The 18,559-nt window shown below is 40.3% G+C and overlaps 4 protein-coding genes and 1 long non-coding RNA gene across 5 annotated transcripts; 4 read left to right on the top strand and 1 right to left on the bottom strand.

Annotated features, from left to right (window-relative positions):
- Positions 1-1,989: 1,989 nt before the first annotated feature.
- mkrn4 (makorin, ring finger protein, 4) lies at positions 1,990-6,283 on the top strand. The gene is made up of 8 exons (XM_030421746.1): positions 1,990-2,146; positions 3,559-3,687; positions 3,782-4,020; positions 4,095-4,177; positions 4,269-4,522; positions 4,617-4,724; positions 5,249-5,348; positions 5,441-6,283. The coding sequence occupies exons 1-8, from the start codon at positions 2,118-2,120 to the stop codon at positions 5,585-5,587; spliced, it is 1,089 nt and encodes a 362-aa protein (XP_030277606.1). The 5' UTR covers positions 1,990-2,117; the 3' UTR covers positions 5,588-6,283.
- Positions 5,683-6,624, bottom strand: LOC115584375 (uncharacterized). Its single transcript, XR_003984530.1, has 2 exons — positions 6,485-6,624; positions 5,683-6,392 (listed from the first exon to the last, which is right to left on the bottom strand). It is a non-coding gene; the product is annotated as an uncharacterized LOC115584375 (long non-coding RNA).
- fance (FA complementation group E) lies at positions 6,471-10,917 on the top strand. The gene is made up of 10 exons (XM_030421745.1): positions 6,471-6,724; positions 8,303-8,882; positions 9,059-9,103; positions 9,193-9,249; positions 9,370-9,513; positions 9,597-9,720; positions 10,142-10,217; positions 10,326-10,392; positions 10,491-10,616; positions 10,714-10,917. The coding sequence occupies exons 1-10, from the start codon at positions 6,513-6,515 to the stop codon at positions 10,816-10,818; spliced, it is 1,536 nt and encodes a 511-aa protein (XP_030277605.1). The 5' UTR covers positions 6,471-6,512; the 3' UTR covers positions 10,819-10,917.
- A 671-nt stretch (positions 10,918-11,588) lies between these two features.
- rpl10a (ribosomal protein L10a) lies at positions 11,589-13,762 on the top strand. The gene is made up of 6 exons (XM_030424344.1): positions 11,589-11,674; positions 12,102-12,173; positions 12,267-12,347; positions 13,008-13,156; positions 13,261-13,433; positions 13,550-13,762. Exons 1-6 carry the CDS (start codon positions 11,670-11,672, stop codon positions 13,718-13,720), a joined length of 651 nt encoding a protein of 216 aa, XP_030280204.1. The 5' UTR covers positions 11,589-11,669; the 3' UTR covers positions 13,721-13,762.
- Positions 13,763-14,551: 789 nt separating this feature from the next.
- Positions 14,552-18,493, top strand: LOC115585350 (lymphoid-restricted membrane protein). Its single transcript, XM_030423660.1, has 13 exons — positions 14,552-14,940; positions 15,042-15,105; positions 15,188-15,260; positions 15,375-15,402; positions 15,620-15,760; positions 15,843-15,974; positions 17,054-17,210; positions 17,292-17,332; positions 17,422-17,472; positions 17,558-17,697; positions 17,780-17,908; positions 18,097-18,210; positions 18,294-18,493. The coding sequence occupies exons 1-13, from the start codon at positions 14,929-14,931 to the stop codon at positions 18,424-18,426; spliced, it is 1,215 nt and encodes a 404-aa protein (XP_030279520.1). The 5' UTR covers positions 14,552-14,928; the 3' UTR covers positions 18,427-18,493.
- Positions 18,494-18,559: the final 66 nt, after the last annotated feature.

The raw sequence follows: 18,559 nt of genomic DNA on the forward strand, positions 1-18,559 counted from the left end.
AATCTAGCAAAGAGTTTGTCGAGGTAATCTGAAGAGACTTCACTCTGCTCTTCCTGAAGGAACTTCCACAGGTCTGGTTGGCCTTAGGGGCTATTTTTATGCACCATACTGTCAGGCTGCCCCCGCAACAGGTCAGTATGGTTGAGATCTGGTGACTGCACTGGCAGCTTCATTATAGACGATACCAGCTGACTGCTTCTACCATAAATATATCTTGCAAAGTTTGGATGTGTGCCTCAGATCATTATCCTGTTGAAGGTTGAAGTTGGCTCCAATCAAGCACTGTCTAGAGGGTACGGCATGGTATTGCAAAAGGAAGTGATAGCCTTCCCTGTTGAAGAGCCCTTTAACCCTTAACTCCTCAAGCATCTTTCCATTTGTTCTGCATCTCACAAATGGTCCTCTATGTCCTCCATAAACTTATTTTCCAGTCTTCCTCTGTCCAATGTATGTGCTCTTTTGCCCATCTTAACCTTTTCCTTTTAATGGTCAGTCTCAGATTTAGCTTTTTCTTTGCTACTCTGCCTAGAGGGCCAGCATCCTGAAGTCGCTGTCAACTGTTGAGACTGGTGTTTTGCGGGTACAATTTAATGAAGCGGCTAGTTAAGGACCTGTGCGGTGTCTGAGAGATTTCAATATACACTACTCAAAATCAATCAGGGATATTGGGATATGCGTGCGTATATGTGTGGCTATGGATATGCAATACAAGTCAAACTAAATGTGTCACTTTTTTTCTGGGGATCAAGATTATTCGCAAAACACAAAATAAAATGTCAGATATGTCCTTGAATAAACCATCAAGTGAAACACCAAAATATCCTAATATCCCTAACTAAGTTTGAATAGTGTTCACCTGTGCACTGGGACCACCCACTTCTCTTTCTGTTTTGGTTAAAGGGAGTTTGGGCTATTCTTTGTAGGTAGTAGTACACACACTGTTTATGAAATCGTAAGTATCTTGGCAATTTCTCTCATGAAAAAAACTTAATTTCTCAGAACTGAGTGGTTCTTTAATTCCTGACTAGACTATAACCAACCCACAAATGGCGATGATCCAGATACTCAACTAGTCTGAGAAAGGCCAATTAAATTGCTTCTTAAATATCGCCACAAATGTTCCACATTGAAGTATTACTGTACATATGAAAAAGTAAAGAGCTTTTTGTGACTCCAGAGGAAGCTGTGTGTAAGCTCATGAATTGCCTCCACTGATGTCATTCAGTGTCAAAGTTGCATTGTGGGTAATATAGGTTTTTATAATGGAAAAAGTGCATGGAATAAGAAAACCTTACGTTCTGCTGTATTGATCTTGATCAGTTGTTTTTACAACAGTTTACGGGACTGTTTGTCAGAACCTGCTGCCTTCATTACCCATAATGCAACTTAGCCACTGACATCACTAGAGGAGATTTACTAAATTGCATAGACCTTCCTCTGAAGCCACAAAAGGCATATTTTCACATATGCGGTTGTACTCCCGAAGACCTATAAATGTACTTTAATGTGCCAAATTGGTGGAGTTAACCTTTAAACATAATTTCACAGGGGTTTTCTAATGATCAATTAGTCTTTTAATACAACACATTTGGATTAGCTAACACAATTTGCCATTAGACCGCAGGAGTGATGGTTACTGAAAATGGTCAATGGTCATTTGTGCTTGTATGTAGAATAAAAATGAGCCATTTCCAGCCAAGAATTTACATTTGCCACATTGATAATATATAGGCTACATTTCTGATTAATGTGATTTTAATGTAATTGTAGATAATGTAATTTTCTTTAAAAAATAAAAATAATAATAATATATATATATATATATATATATATATATATATATATATATATATATATATATATATATATATATATATATGGTGCTGTTCTGGTCAAAAGTTTGGGGAAATTTTTTTTTTTTTTTCTTTTCCAGAATAATTTTGGGAGGGTTCAGACTAGTGGGGTGGTAAATGAGAAATCGGGCTACGTTACGTAGGTACGTCAACGTCCTGTTTCTATTGGCTCGTTGTGAAGTTAATTGGCGACGGGAACCGGCTGCCATCTATTTAGATAGTGAGATTGAGGGTGCTCGGCGGCGTACTCAAAACACATGGAGGATGGACTCGGCTCATAGTGGTATCTGTAGGTAAGCGGTAGTTGGGGGCGCGCTTGTTTAGCCCAGAAAACAGACAACATGTCGGAAAATAGAGGCTTTGTTGTTGAGAAACGTTACTAAGATATACGTTAGAGTCCGTGCTGCATTCTAATACGAACGTTAGGGAAAATAACGTTTTTGTTGATAAAAATATCTTTGTTTCAAACTATTTAAGACGAAGTTTATTTTTTTTTTGTGTGTGTCGATGTTTGACTTTTATGGAAGAACCGTGTGAATCAATGGGTGGATGTGTATCAAGAAAGGACTGAGCGTTTAAATACCTTAAGGGAGCCAAAACTGTGTTTAGCGTTAAATTAGTTATCGGTCCTTTGCCGTGTGTTGTGTCACATTCAATGTGAATCTCTACGGTAATTTAAAACAATCTCGACACGGCTAACAAACTTGGCTAGCTAAGTTCTTGACGGGTCACTTTCTGGTTTCCGACAGCACATAACGTTAGACACAACCGGTTGAGCCGTTGAAGGACCAACATCTGTGTGGGAACACCTCAGCAGTCATCCCTCCCCAGATGGCTCACTACATTTAAACTATTTCTGTATGGTTGCCAGGCTCTCCATGCATGTGATTTTTATTAACGCACAGTGCATCTTTTAATGTCACTACTGACCCTAGACTTTGACATAAAATTAAAGCTTGACCCCTGACTTGACTCCAGTGCTAAGAGACTTGACAGACTTGGACTTGAAAGCAACAGTTTAAGGCTTTTTATCTGGTTAAAATCTAGGAGCAAGAAAATACAGGTTCACTTTCATTACAATTTCACTGTGCAACATAATTGTGTTTGACAATAGTATCCCAATGTTTATCAAAATATTCTTTAAAACTTTAAAATAACTTGATTGCACTAAAACATACTAGAATCACTTTAACCTTACATGTTTTTTCACAGATGGGTGACGTGTTTTTAAGTGAAACAACCAACCAAAGAACGTTAAATGGCTAATCACAAATTATAAAGGATAAATAAATGGTGGTAACCTAATTACCCATCATTCTGAAGTTTAAAATCTGTAGTATTGGCAGGCATCTCAATTGTTTTTGCCTTCGGTCATGGTGACAGAATTGCACAACTCAAAATAAGTCAGGAAACCAATGCAGGAATGTATGCCAGTCATTCATGTGAAAATATTCACGATTATCCCAATATTAGAAATTCACCAAGATCAATCCAAGTAGTTTTTTTTTTTTGTTGTTTTTTTTTTGTGGTCTGTGATTTTATATTGTATCACTTCTTAAAATGTATGAATATTATGCACACACACTGGAAAGGCCAGGCAGTAGCCAAGATATGTAAAAATACCTTAACACAGCTTTTTTTAATTGTGCATTTACCATTCAGAGACATCATTGGTTTGGTTTGGCTTTCCCCTTTTTCTGTACAGGCGTTTCATAAATGGCTCGTGCAGATTAGGTCCGAGGTGTCATTATCGCCATGAACTGACAACTATACCCTCAGCCCAAATATGTAGGTACTTTCAGAAAGATGGCTGCTGGTATGGTGAACGCTGCAGGTAAGCCAATTTTCTCTTTTGTGTGCAACTTAATGAAAGGGGATGACAAAACGCACAATTTTCATTTAGCGCGTTCTTTATTTTCCACAATCAGGTATCTCCATGTTCTTCAACCTGAAGCCAGTGCAGCTGTTGCAGGTAGAAGAAGTTCAGTACCTACCGTCTCCTCCTCTAGTGTGGCGTATGCCCTGCCTGACAGAAGAAGAGGGTCAGAGCCTGCTCTACTGCAGGCTGAGCTGATGTCCAGAAGATCAGAGTTTGTGGTTAATGTCACAAATCATCAACACAACGTTGGGCGTCGTGCAGCAGATATCGCTGAGGAACAATCGCAAGGTTTCGGATGTGTTAATGAGTGAAACCTACCATGGTCAGCATTTCTCCATACCTAACTTACTTTGTCTTTGCAGACACAGACTCTCATCTCCCTCCTTCTTGGGAATCGGCCCAGAGCTCAGAAGTTGCTCAGTCTTGTGATGGAAGAAATGAGCAGGTTTGATTCAAATTTAAAGTTGGATTTTTGTTTATTTAAACCCAGTTAAACTCAGGAGGTTTATACTGATTGCAATTTTTTTTTTGTCCAGCAAACTTCCTCTAATGAGATGACAGAAGATGGTGGAGCTGCTGCCGCCTCGAATACCCAGGGGAAAGTAGATGACATGGAGGCCTTCCTCCAGAGTAAAAATGTGACCTGTGGAATCTGCATGGACAAGGTGTATGAAAAGGCGGATCCACGACGGCGGGTTTTTGGAATTTTGCCAAACTGCAACCACTCCTTTTGTTTAGAATGCATCATGACCTGGAGGAAAACAAAAGACCTTGGGCTGGATGCTGTGAAGTAGGTTTCAGTTATATCTGATTATTTACCCGCATCTGACAACACACCATAAAATAATTTGACCTGACATCACTGTCTAATGATTATTGTTCAGGAGCTGCCCACAGTGTAGAGTGAGGTCTGCCTTTTATGTGCCTAACAAATACTGGGTTGAAGGACAAGCCAAGGAGAGTATAGTTGCTGCCTTCAAGGAAAAATTCAGGTATGGTGTGATTAAGTTCTCATAACCGCTCTAAACACTACAGTATGACCCCATTATTTAGTATACTATGTACTGAGATTATTTGTGTCCTTCCTGGGCACAGTTTAAAAAAAAATGGCTAGGAAGTGAAGTATGCCCTTGTTTTGTACTCACTGGGTATATATGTACCGTACTGTACTTCTTTATGCTGGACTAACCACTCAGTTGACAGCAGAGCCATCGCCTGAATGTTCCCTGATATGATGGTACACATAAGAGTACTACTTTGAATGTTTTTATTTATTATTTTTGTGTTTATTTTTGACACTGCAGTCCTTAATGTCAGGTGATTATGCACCAATGAAAACATCATTTTATGTTTTCAGTTTCTGCCCATGAAATCCTGGGTCACAGGGCCTCTGGGTCTTTATTTTTTTTATGCAAAATTGATTTAAAGTGAACTGCTGAGCTGTTATTTTGTTTCAGAAATGAATGCATGCAACTGAATTTCCCCTCCTTTTCCATCTCATCTCTTGTGATTCTAGTAAGAAAAGTTGCAGTTATTATGCACGATACAGATGCTGCCCGTTCAAATCGGAGTGCCTTTATCGGCATGACAAACGGGAACACCACAGGTCATTTCAGGTAAACATCGTCCTAGCATGATATTAAGTTCTCACCACCATTGACATGCATGAGACTGTTTTACTCTTCATATTTTGTTCTTTGATCGGCAGTTTCCTACAGAAGAAATAGACGACTATGATGGTGTAGATCTGGTTAATCTACTTATAGCGATGACACTTCTCAGTGATGACGACGATGATGATGAAGATGAAGACTTTGACTTTCGTTTGTTACTATCTGGGGACTATGGTTTCTGAGCTTTACATTTTTTGTCAGTGCCTGAAACCACTGAATGGGGTCCTAATTGTAAAATTGTCCCCTAAAGAACGCATTCATGTGTTTTTGACCTGTCTGTCCTCTGTGGATTTTCTATTGAAGCATCATCTTGAGTAGCCATGAACAAGGGTCTCAACCATGCACCATCGAGAGCTAAGTATGCTCAGATTTTTAGTCAGACTGCCGCAGGCAGTTTTACTGGCTCGTACTCCTTCAACCAGAGGAGCTAACCTGTGAAATGAACCTGCTAGTCTTTGTTTGGAGAATGTGTATACTCTGCCCCTGCTCTAGTAAAAGCATCCCTGTGTGGGACAAATCTTGTTCTCTAATGATCTTGAGGTTAATCTGTGGCCTCCTAGTTAGGATTTATATCGCCGTTCTGTTGCCATAGGGCTATAAACGCGTTGCAGATTGTACATTTTTGATTTGTCCTTGCAGTTTGCACCATTTTGCCATTTTTAAAGTGTTTGAGTGTTTAGTTTTAATTATCTATAGATAAAAAGTAGTCTGGACCCCCTTCTTGCTTGTCTCCTGCTGACTATACTTGCCTTAAAATCAGTCACGACACCTTCTCATTTAGGCAAGAAAATCGCATGTTAAGATTTTATTTCTTTTAAACAAGTTGTACTTGAACACAAAAAAATAAAACATTGCTTCACACTTTGTCTCATCAAAAAGGTGTGGTGTGCTCTTTATTGACACTTTTGCAGTTGGTCGGATGAGAAGCTGGAACAGGCTGTACAGAGGACTCCGTCTTCATGTCTTTCTAACTTTTGGCGTTCACCACTGGGTGGCGGCATAGAGCACACATGTGGTCAAATTAAACTCGAGAAGAAGAAATGTCAACAAAACTGGCGGGTGAGTGTAAAACTACTTACGGGTCCATGGTAAAACTCCAGCTGATGTATGGATGCTGGGGTGTCTTTGAGTAAGTTCGATGGGCAGTCGAAGCTGCTGGTCCGGTCGCTTCTGTGTGGAGTCTCCGGTGCCCGCAGAGCTCTGGGTGTCTTCCACAGGCAGCAGCGAGCCAACCCTGGAGTGTCGTTGTCTAACTTCATAGAGTCACTGTGCAGGGACGAGATCACCTGTCCAGATAATAAAGCCCAGCCTGTTACGGTGTAAGTAAAAGTGCACTGCATTAGGTTTCAGTATAATGTATGTAACATAATTTGCAGCTAACTTGGTACACGCAGAGACGTTTGTTCTACAGGCAAACGTTACCATAGCGACAGCAACGTTAGCAGCACACTTTCTTATAAAAAGGGTTTATTTCTAAAGCCAAGTTCCCTAACGTTACGTACTTACAGCTATATCATCTCATTGCAGACATTTTAACATGGCATAGCAAATAAAATCGTAATAACTTTTGCCATTGTTGAATGACAGTAAGCAGTGGTGGATTTGTACCAAAGTTTGCTATCCACTCTAATACAGTTAACAGTTACTCTTCACATCAAAATTACCCGTTTAAAATACAATAAAGATAAAAGTGTAGTACAAGAGTGAGCCTTTTGTCCCCAATCTTTTCGGTTTAGGGGCCAATTTAGGGGTGTGTTGGGGCCAATTAAGTAAATGCTTACAAATAAGCTAATGTTTATGTGTTTACAGAACGTAAAGATTAGAGTAGGTGTGCCCCAAACTTCCCCCAGTACTGTATTAAAATGCAAAATGGTACTGTATGGAAGTCCTGATAGGGCAAAAATTGTGAAACGCAAAACAGATTTTCTAGATGTTTTACTGGAGCCCTGTATTAAGAACAACTAGGATGAACTACCTTACTCTATATGAAGAAGTTAAAAGTAACTCCAGCTTGATGTCAATAAAAAGTCTTTATTTTAAGTTCAGCAGGATTTTGAATGCTGGACTTGCATTGTTCTCTGTTGATTTTTTAATTTTTTTTACTCCAAATTCCAGAATTGCCAATAAGCGTATGCTCAGCACAGTACCACCACTGGGAGCATTTACAATGTTGTCTATTATTGCAATGAGAGTTGCAATGACTAATCAACAAGTTGCGAGTTATGAAACTAATTGCCACTTATTTTAAGGATTGAGAAATTCAAAATTCTCAGATTCCAACTTCTTAAATGTGAATATGTTCTGGTTTCTTTTCTCCTTCATGACAGCATACTGAATATCTTTGGGTGATGGACAAGCCAGGACATTGGAGGCTGTCATCTTAGGGTTTTTGGGAAACCTCAATCGCTGTTTTTGGACATTTTATAGACCAAAAAACGATTTCATATATCGATAATCAATGGATTCATTGCCAATAGAAATTATCATTAATTGCAACCCTACAATGTCCTCGGAAAGAAAGGCCTATTTAATGACTATAAAGGCAGCTTCCTGTTGATCAGTCAACTATATTACAATAAATAGGCCTGCTTTACTCTGTATAGGGGATTATAAAAAAGCTATATAGGCATAAAAAGTGTTGTCTAATATAGTTGCTTCCTAGTGATATTATTCCTTGTCTTAAAGGGGAGTCAGTTTTGGAGTGACATCTGGTTTAAGTCTGATGTTTTGATTTTTAATACTACAACATATCAACCTGATGAATTCTGCTTCATGCCACCAAAAGATAATCTTCAGCTCAGTCCCATTGAAGTGCTAAATTAAGTTACCACTAATTTGACATCTGCATCAAATATCTGTGCCTATGCCTCACACCTGTTTCTCCGCACCCATTCTAGCAAACCCCTGGTGTGCCTGTTTCCACCATTATTCAAACAAAACCTGCTGTCCTTCATCTATCTGGTCTACCGAGTTCTTCCTCGTACGACTGTCCTCCATCTGCTCAAATGCCTCAGCCAGGACCCTCATCCAAGCCCCTGGGTCTCTGCTCTGGTTAGACAGCTGGAAAGAAACCTGGGTGCCCAAAGTCAGGAACCACTGCACAGTCCACTGTGCAGCCAGAGACTGAAGGAGCTGTCACAGCGTTTAGTTGGTGGTGATGAGACTGGAGGATGGGCAAAGTGCTTCGTTGGTCAAGGAGTGGAATCTGGATCTCAGAGTGGTTCATCAGAGCTGGGGACACAAAGGAAAAGGAAGGCCAGCTTTGTCACTCAGGACTTAGATGGTGAAGAACCGAGACAGCAGAGTAAACGGATAAAGATGGATATCTGTGGTAATGAGTGTCTCGATGCTGAAGAGCAGAGTGCGAAAGACGAGATATCAGGAAGTTTTGAAAGGGATGCTCCTGCAGAGACTCCTGCTGAAGAATTGCAGCCAGCATCAGACGGTCGCTGTGATATCCTGCCTGAACATATACAGGTAGAAAGGAGCTCTATCTTATTCAAACTTATTATCCATTTTCACAATTCAACCAATTTGTTTTTTTCCATTAAAGAGCAGACTTTTCAACAGTGATCAAATCAAGTGCACTACTCAGATATATAGTATATATGTAAAACATGTATGACATTTGGTCTACTTTTGTGTTTATTTAGGCCTCTGTTCTTCAAATAAAAGAATTACTGGAAAGCCAGACAGACGTAAGTAGACATGTTTTCTTTCTTCTAGCACAGACTAAGAGTGACATTTGGTATTACTATAATGGTTTTTTTTTGGTTTTTTTCTGCAGTGGGACCAGAGCTCCATGGATGTGTTCAAAGTGCTGAGCGAGTGTGGTCCTAGCCAAGTATGTACTAAAAATGTTCAAGCTTACTTTTTACCCCTGTACTAATACTTCTCTGTTATAAATGTATTACCTGATTGTCTCTTAAAGGACTAATCCCACATCTCTTACTTTCAATGTCAGGTGGAGGTGTTATGCAGCATGCTGTGTTTGCCTGACTTACCAGAGCAACATCTGCCTAAACTGTGCAGTAGTGTTTTGGCTCCTACCTCTGACCTCAGCTACAGCACAGCCACAACATTCATCCGGAGCCTTCTGCTTAAGAAGGTACATCACTAAACATGCAAATTGTGCAACATTTGTCCCTGTGTTTGATGCTGACATGATATCGTTTTACTCTGCACCTGCAGGTGCTGTCCCTGTCGGAGCCGGCCTCCAGATGTCTGGTCACTGCAGTGACATCACTATGTAGACGCTGGCCCAGACCCATGTGCCACGCTCTAATTGGACCAGTTCTTGAGGACAAGAACATAGGTGAGAAAAGGGTTGTAATCATTTATCAAAGGAACCGCTTAACACAAAATCAAAGATACATATTGTTCTTTTACCTGTAGTGCTGTTTATCCATCTACAGTAGATGCTAATCGTAATGGGCCAAAATCATAATTGGCAGGTCAAACTTTTAAAAATTATAACTTGGAGTCAGCCAAGAAATCAGCAAATCTCGGGTATTTTAGATTTTGCGTTGAACTGTCCCTTTAACATTGCCTGTATCGGGGAGGGATATTATTTAGTTATAGAGCAGCATTCCTGGAGCTGGCATGGATTCAGTGTCCTTGTTCAAGTCCATGTAAACATGTTCAGATGCTGTGATGTTACAGATGCTGAGCCATGACCTCGTTCCTCCCCTCTAACACAAATTGATTCTGTATTTTGAACTTTGTTTTGTGTTCAGGGAATCCACAAGCTGAGCTGCTGAACAGACTGATAGACGGTGGCCTGGATTCACATTACAGACTGCTGGTGCTTCAGTACGATAATCCAAATTATGTTTATGTAGCAAAGATGCACAAAATGATAATAAAGTCATATGGTTATTAGTTGTCTGTTGATGCAGTCTGTTACCATTTTCTCTTCAGAATGACATTCAGAATAGAGTGGAGTGAGGCTGTGCTCTCTATTATCCACAGCTTGCTGGACTCCAAGGTAATCTCAATGTTATTCATGGGAAAAATGTTGTAAGACCACTTAGTCATAATATTCACTGTTATTAAGTTGACTGTTGTTTCTTTCTTTTTTCTCAGCCTGACTTGAGTGATGAACTCTTCACACAGTTCATTGAACAGCTTGTCAGCCAGGGTCCTCAATTCACAAAGTCTGTTAAGTTTGCAAAAATGACGCTCACAGTCCTCACCAAATATAGCAGTTATGTAAGTTCTTAAAGTTGTTTTATACACAATGGCTGAACTGTGGATGAAAAAGTAAGAGTATGTAATCTTTCTATAAATGTTTTATGTGTTTTTCCAGGTGACTGCTGCACACAAACACTCCCTGCACAGTTGCCTGATGTTAAACGAGACCTTCCTGAAAAAGTCTGTCCAAGGTGCTCTGAAAAGAATCATACACTCATGAAGATTCACCTCACCCAGTGCACCTTAATAAAGCTGTTAAAATGAACTCTTGTGTACTTCTTAGCAATGTTTTGACTTGAAAATAAAGCACTGAAAAATATTACAATTCCCCTTCAATCAGCTCTTTAGCATTGACTTTTGCATTCCTGACTTTTTACCTGAAGTTTTGTTGTTGCAGTTCAAGTTTATTCTGCTGTCATATTATAAAGCGTACTGTATGTGTGTATCTGCATAGATCTACCCAAGTTCAATGTGTAGGGTCTTTAACTAAAACAAATATTTAACATTAAAAACACATAATATAATATATTTACTTGATAACTGCACTTAATTACAATTTTGAGGTACTTCACTTGCATATCTCTGTTTAGTGTTCCTTAAATTTTACTCCACTACAGTTATTTGAGAGCTATAGTGATTGATTAACCTGCAGATTTAGCTCGTTCATCTTGTTGAATATGGTGTAATATGTTGCTGATCAAAAGAGTATTATTATAGTGCGGTATTGCTTGTTTTGCTTTTATTTTTTTTCATAACTTTTAAATTGACTTGACTTGAGCCTTTACATTTAGTCATTACAGTGAATAATAATAAGTCGAGCACAGCGCAAATACATGGTCATTGAAAACTCCGAGCATTTTTTTTCCTTTTAAAAGTAACCTAGAAACATTAAATCAGACACGCCGTTGAATAATATACAAGGAAATTTATATTTTTTATATTTTACACTAGAAAAAAGCCGAATCGTCTGCGCCTTTTGTTGACGTCACCACACGGCCGCCTTTATTTTGCGTAATTTCCTGCGTCACTTCCTTTTCCAGCGTAGCAAGACGAGAGGGACAAGCCGCTAAAATGAGGTTAGCCAATTTAACGAATAAATGTCAAGAAATAAACTTTTGACACATTTATACAGGGTTGTACCGCTCGGCGAAGCTTGTATCGTTGTTACCGTGTACGCTCTTTGTGTTGTATAGTGCGGTTTATCTGAAATACGTGAAGTTAAACGTCACGTACGGGACCGGTTCATCTGCCGACCGAAGACACCACGTTAAATTCTCGTTGTAATCCATCGTCATCCACGGATTTAAAGCTTACTTTAGAAAACAATCCGTCATTGGTTGTTTTAATGAATCCCCTAGAGTATATTTAATTGAATCTTTGACACATTTGTACCCGATTTGACTGAATTTTATTGGCTGCCATAGCCTACCGGAGGAGCCAGACTCAGTGGGGGATTTCACGTACTGCATTTACTTTAGCATGTCTGATCATTTTGTGTTGCAGTAAGGTCTCCAGAGATACGTTGTACGAGGCCGTGAAGGAGGTCCTGCAGAACTCTCTGGCCAAGCCAAGGAAGTAAGTTAATGATGACAAACTGTTGAACCCGTGATATTCTGGCCTATCAATAAAACACAGGAGTGGAGAATCTAACCTTGCATCTGTTTACAGGTTTACTGAGACGGTGGAGCTGCAGATCAGCTTGAAAAACTATGATCCCCAGAAGGACAAGCGTTTCTCCGGCACTGTCAGGTTCGGCCTTTTACTGTTTCACCCAACCTTTTCCCTGTTTGCTGCCAGCCCTGTCTTGAGTATTAAAACAGCCTGAAATATGGCAAGTAGTCGCTGAAATCTTTTTAAATATATCCAACAAAGAAAGACAGGCCAGGAGCAGACATGGAGAAGTACTTTGGGGAGTCTGTCTGAGCTAACCCAGCCTTGGCTGGTGTAGGCGAAGCAGACGGACCCCTACCCTGGGTCTTAAAACATGAGGGAAGGCTTTGAGGGTTGAGCTGGTAGGTTCATGTCCTCATGCCGACCAATTTATATTACCAAAGAGGTCAGCTGGACACCGGCCACTGTGGCGGTATGGGTAAGATTTCTTCTATTACAGTAAAATCAGGCAGGTGTTAAGTTGGGGTTGGCAGAGTATGAGTTTCAATGTCTGGCCATATTTTTTTTTTTTTTTTTTTTTAAGAATGCAAAATTAACTGTACTTTTTTTTTTTTTTTTAACATACCCAATTTGATTATTTCAGCTGTTGTTGCAATTACAACGATGTAGCTAATTCAGCCAGGCATCAACACTGGATATTAATGAATTCAACCATACCCTGCCTCACCACCAACCAACGCCTCTGGTTTTGACGTGGGATCATGAGCAGTGTCTCTAAATTGTATTGTTAATATGCAGGCTGAAGACTCTGCCCAGGCCGAAGTTCTCCGTGTGCGTCCTGGGAGACCAGCAGCACTGTGACGAGGCCAAAGCTGCGGAGCTGCCACACATGGACATCGAGGCTCTCAAGAAGCTCAACAAGAACAAGAAGCTGGTCAAGAAGCTCGGTACGAAGTTGACTTTATGACTCATCTAAAATCCTTGGTTTGTAATCATTGACACTCTGACAGGCTTATTAAACGTTGCTTTTTTCCTACCGTCCCTTTTTTAGCCAAGAAGTACGATGCCTTCCTGGCCTCAGAGTCTCTGATCAAGCAGATTCCTCGTATCCTGGGCCCTGGGCTGAACAAGGCCGGCAAGTTCCCCTCCCTGCTCACCCACAACGAGAACATGAACACCAAGGTGGATGAGGTCAAATCCACCATCAAATTCCAGATGAAGAAGGTATGCTTAGTACTGAGATCCGAAGTGTAATTGTCCAGTTTTTATTGTTCTGCTGATGGGATGGACCGTATGGTGAATGAATTGTTGTTACTAAACATTGTATTTATCTGTCGTAGGTGCTCTGTCTGGCTGTAGCTGTCGGACACGTGAAGATGACAGAAGATGAACTTGTGTACAACATCCACCTGGCCACTAACTTCCTGGTGTCTCTTCTGAAGAAGAACTGGCAGAACGTGCGCGCTCTCTACATCAAGAGCACCATGGGGAAACCCCAGCGCCTCTACTAAATGACAGCTTTTCTATTAATAAAAATGTGGAGTTGCTCCAAAGTTGACTGTTTCAGTGTTTTTCTCTTATGGAGGGATTGCAACTTGTCTTGTCAGAAATGTCTCTGTACTTTCAACTGTGACCTGACCACTTTTTTACACTACTCGGTCATATAATTATCTTGGTTGATAGTTGTATCTAAATCAAATCATTAATGCAAATACCCCCCACATATGCCCTTTTTTAAAAACATTAAGTATTTCACTGTTAAATGATGTGGGGGGAGGGGGGAATGTACTGAATATTAATAATACATTTTATTTACAAAGCGCCTTTCAGGACACTCAAGGACACTTTACAGAGGGACATCAGAAAAAACAAAAGATTAAGAATGAAAACCTAAATGTGTTTGGGGAAAAAATTATAGCTGTATTTGCAGGAAATAAAAAACAAATTGCATGATTAGCTATGTATGTGTGTGTATATATATATATATATATATATACAGTGTTTAACTTTAATTTTACCAAAAATATCCCACTGAAATTCTGAATCTTTTTCAGGCGAGCTGTCCATTATGGCAACATAAAAAGTATCACATAAAGAAAGAAGCAACAACTTAAGACAACAAAATATTCTTATAAAATCAAACAAGCAACTGACTTAAAACATATTACATCAAGACAGTGAATTAAGCAGTATTCTGTAATGTGTGCATTCAGTGCTCTAATAGTCCTTAATCCTGATTTTATAATTTTTCATACTTCAAATAGATAATTCAGTTTAAACTGCCTCTGTGACTCAGATACAAATTGCAGAGCAAAATGATTTACTAACGTTTAAAGGGAAATTCCATAGCATGCATGTATAATATATTTTCTAAGGACAGTGAGGGTGATGGAAAAGGCACCTTTGATTTTTCACCTGGAATAGCACCAACATTTATTTACTACAGTCACAGTTACAGCCATCACTACCCATGAGCCTCTTGGAGCAGCAGACGTCCTGCTCTGCTTTGACTGTGGATCTCTTAATGGGATTAACTATTCTCAGTACAGGAGAAAGGCCGCGAAAGAAATGAGGCAAACACGGACAGGAACTTATTGTGACAACATATCTGTGTTTTAGGCAGCAATGACAGATCTAATGCTGACTGTGAAGAGGATTTGAATAGTTTAATCTGGTTTTTACCTGAGTTAAACCCTTGGATTAGTATTGTGAACGCACGATGGACGCTCAGGTGAGTCAAATAATCTACCAGCTGTCCTTCGTATCCCCTGTCAAACACTTAGTATTTGATGATTCTGTCATTCAGATATAATGTTTCTGAACTTATTTCAGCCTGAAGCAGAGACAAACAACCACTGTCCCTTCATCCTGCTGGACAGTGAGGACAGTGAAGAAGGTAACCTAAAAAAATGTCTGTAGACACATCCAGTAAACAGTATGTTGGATTTGATTTAAACTGGTTCATATCTTTACGACAGAAACCAGCCAGGAGGAGCAGCCGGCCACCAACTGGAACGAGCTGTCCATCATAGAGCGTGTGGGCCTCAACAGGTGACAACCTGTGATATTTATCTGACATACAGGCTAACATAATATATTTTGTTTATAAGTTAACATGTTTAATTTTTGTCTTCATTGAGCTTTCATTCATTTTGCTTTGTGCAGTGTGGAGATGTCAGAGAAAGATTTAGAGGTAAGGTCACCACAGATGACATGGATTTACATTTGAATAATAGTAATAACATAAAAGTTATGTGTAGTGATTTGTTTTAATATTCCCCTCAAATTGATGTTGTATGTCTTCATTTCAACCTTAAAACATACAGACAAAACATAAACATCTGAAATGTATCTACAGTATGTGGATGTCATGAGAACCTGAGTGAAATAAATGATCACGTTGCTCTCAGTCGGCCTTCGTTCAGATCGCCATGGCCTTCCGCTGTGATCAGTACACCCTGAAGCAGAGGCTGCAGGCCGAGGAGCACGACCGCAACCTGGCTGAGGAGAATGTCCAGCTGGAGCTGACCAGAGGAAGGGAGACCCTGGAGGTGAAGTAAATGACCTGAAGTGAGCCTCAATGACACCATCAGAGAGCAGGCTTACATGTGTGTATGTGTGTGTGTGTTATAGACACTGAAGGACCTGTGTATGGACAGTAAGCGCAGTAAGATCCTGCAGAGGCTGGAGCTGTCTCTGGACATCCTCGGTGGAACCGTGGAGCGAGTCTCCAACACGGCTGAGGTCCTCGGTGCTGTGCACCAGGTACACTGACGCTCCTCTGCTCCTGTTTGATTTTTGGATGGTTGTGTAGCACTTAATGGTCCAGTGTGAAGGACTTAGTGGCATCTCTTGAGATTGCAGGATGCAACCAAATGAATATCCCTCATGTCAAACCTCCCATTCCTGGGGTTGCTGCTAAAAGAGTCAAAAGTTGTGAAAGACTTGGTTTTAGCTTTCTGGGTTATTGAAGAAATATGGCGGTGCAACATGGTGGACTCTGTGGCAGAGGACCTGCTTTCTCTCTAGATATATAAGGCTCATTCTAAGGTAACAAATATACACTTTTTTAGTTTTATGTAATTAGATACTAAATAAATCATAATTGTAATCATTATACTGCCAATGAAGCCCTCGTCAATCCTGCACACTAGACCCTTCTTCTTTCTTTATCATGAATAAATAATTTTGTGCTATCTCTTTGCAAAAAACTGAATATTTTCAGTTCTCTGAGACCAAAAAATCCTTTGAATTCAACAATATGAAAAAGAAAAATCACTTATTTGGTTGAACTAATCACAACTCATGTACACTCTTCTTAATTTGAAGTTGTTTTAAGTTAAAACAGTATTGAGCATCTAGGGGCTATTAAGTTTATGTTCCAGACTTAATTATTGGTCATTAGAATAGTAATAAATTCATGTGACAGCCTGCAGCGTACAGTAAGCCATCGGGCAAGAATTTTACATGTTGGTGCATCATTAAATCCTAAATACCACATGATAAAAATACTATTTCACTCAAAAGCGTAACTAGTCTACTCCGTCAGGACGGTGCTGCAACAACCTCACAACTGTCGTAACATTCAACATAGCTGCACCCTCTTAAAACCAATTATTCTCATGTGAAATTATCAAATTAGCCTTGTCTGTGCTCACCACATCATATAGTCAGATATTGATTTAGGAAAGTGATTAGTAATTATGTTTTCAGGGTTTTAGACAATTGTTTTTAGCTCTGATGATCTCTCTGTCTTCATAATTGTGCATACATGACGTACACTTGCTCTGTAAGGTATAGATCATATAGAATCTAAGATGTTTTGCTCTTTCTGTCTTCGTTAGGAGGCTCGAGTGAGCCGGGCAGTCGAGCTCATGGTGGCTCATGTGGACAATCTGACGAAACGACATGACAAAAACGTGGCGGAGCTGGAGGAGGCCAAGAAGGCGATCCAGCAGCAGAACCCCTGCAGGACCTTCACTGACCCCAGAGCATCTCCAGGTCTCTTGACACCGTCCGTCTCGTCTCATTTGTCTTGTTCATGTTGCAATATTTGACTGACCGCTTGATCTGTTGTTGTAGATCCAGACGACAGTGACAGCAGAAGGAGGAGCTATCAGCAGGTACGTTGATATTTAGCTTGCTGTACCAACTACCTTGTCATCACTTCAATCTGAAGCTTATTTGTGTTCTCTCACTTCTCTTTCATCAGAACAACAGCCGTAGAAGAGTCAGTATATCAGTCATTTCCAGTAACAGCCAGGTATGGAGGATTCTTTAGTGAGCTCTCCCCTTTCTTTACAAATGTTGTGATCCAGAAACACTGATGGGTTTCTTTGTCTCTACAGGAGAAGATAATGCGACAGTTGAGTAAGCGAGCCAAGGAGAGAGGATCATCCGACAAGAAGTCTGGCCGCTCTCAATCAGCGAGCTCCGAGTCCAGCTGCTCTGCCATCAACAAGGACGACAGCTACACAGCAGATGACAGGTCAGCTAGAGACTCTCATTATCTGTGCCACTTAATCAACTAGTGGGCATCCCCTCATTTCCACTTTCTATGTCTTTTTCAGGCCACCGGATCCTGAAGAAGCTCTGTCAGAAGCTTCAGCTGCTCAGCCTCCTCCTGAACCCCCTGCCAGCCCCATCCCAGAGTGCCTCCCATCAAAGCAACCGGCCACCAAGAAGACACAAAACAAAAAGTACGGCTTGGAATCACTGCAAATGGACAAAATAGCGGAAGCAACACAAAAATCGATAGCCTGCAGGAAACACAGAATAGTACCAGTTCAAACTACTTCCCTCAGAGACCGGCTCCAGCTTGTGTGACTTTGCATTCATCCTGTTCTGGTTAAATGTAAATGTGCGTGTTTATGTTTCTGTGTTTCAGTTCCTCTCTGGACACTTTGCGACAAAGGCACAAGGGCAAATCTGCCCTATCAAAGAAAAAAGCCGACAGGGATAAAAAGAGTACGAATGTTTTGAGACGGTTCTCTCTGGGCACGTAAGTCGACATGTTTATAAAAATCTTTTGATGACTGGTGATTTTTTTTCTCTGCACAAACTCTGACCGGCTGTTCTCATCAGGTACGGACCCTCTTGCAGGCAGCATCCTCTGGCTCACTGGCTGCACCGCTGTCGCTGGGCGCTCTTCTGCATGTACCTGTGCGCGCTCATCTGTGTCGTGACACTGACCTACTTCTTGTTGGAAGCTTCATGATGGAGAATCTGTTTTCTGAATACACAGTGACCGAGATGTTGTCTCAATTCTGTGACCATCAAGTGTGTGAAACTGTTTGTTTGTGAATACAAAACATTTGATTTACACTTCTGTTTGTGTTATTGTGACTCAG

The sequence above is a fragment of the Sparus aurata genome, chromosome 7 (genome assembly GCF_900880675.1).
Source record: "Sparus aurata chromosome 7, fSpaAur1.1, whole genome shotgun sequence".
Taxonomy (NCBI): Eukaryota; Metazoa; Chordata; class Actinopteri; order Spariformes; family Sparidae; genus Sparus; species Sparus aurata.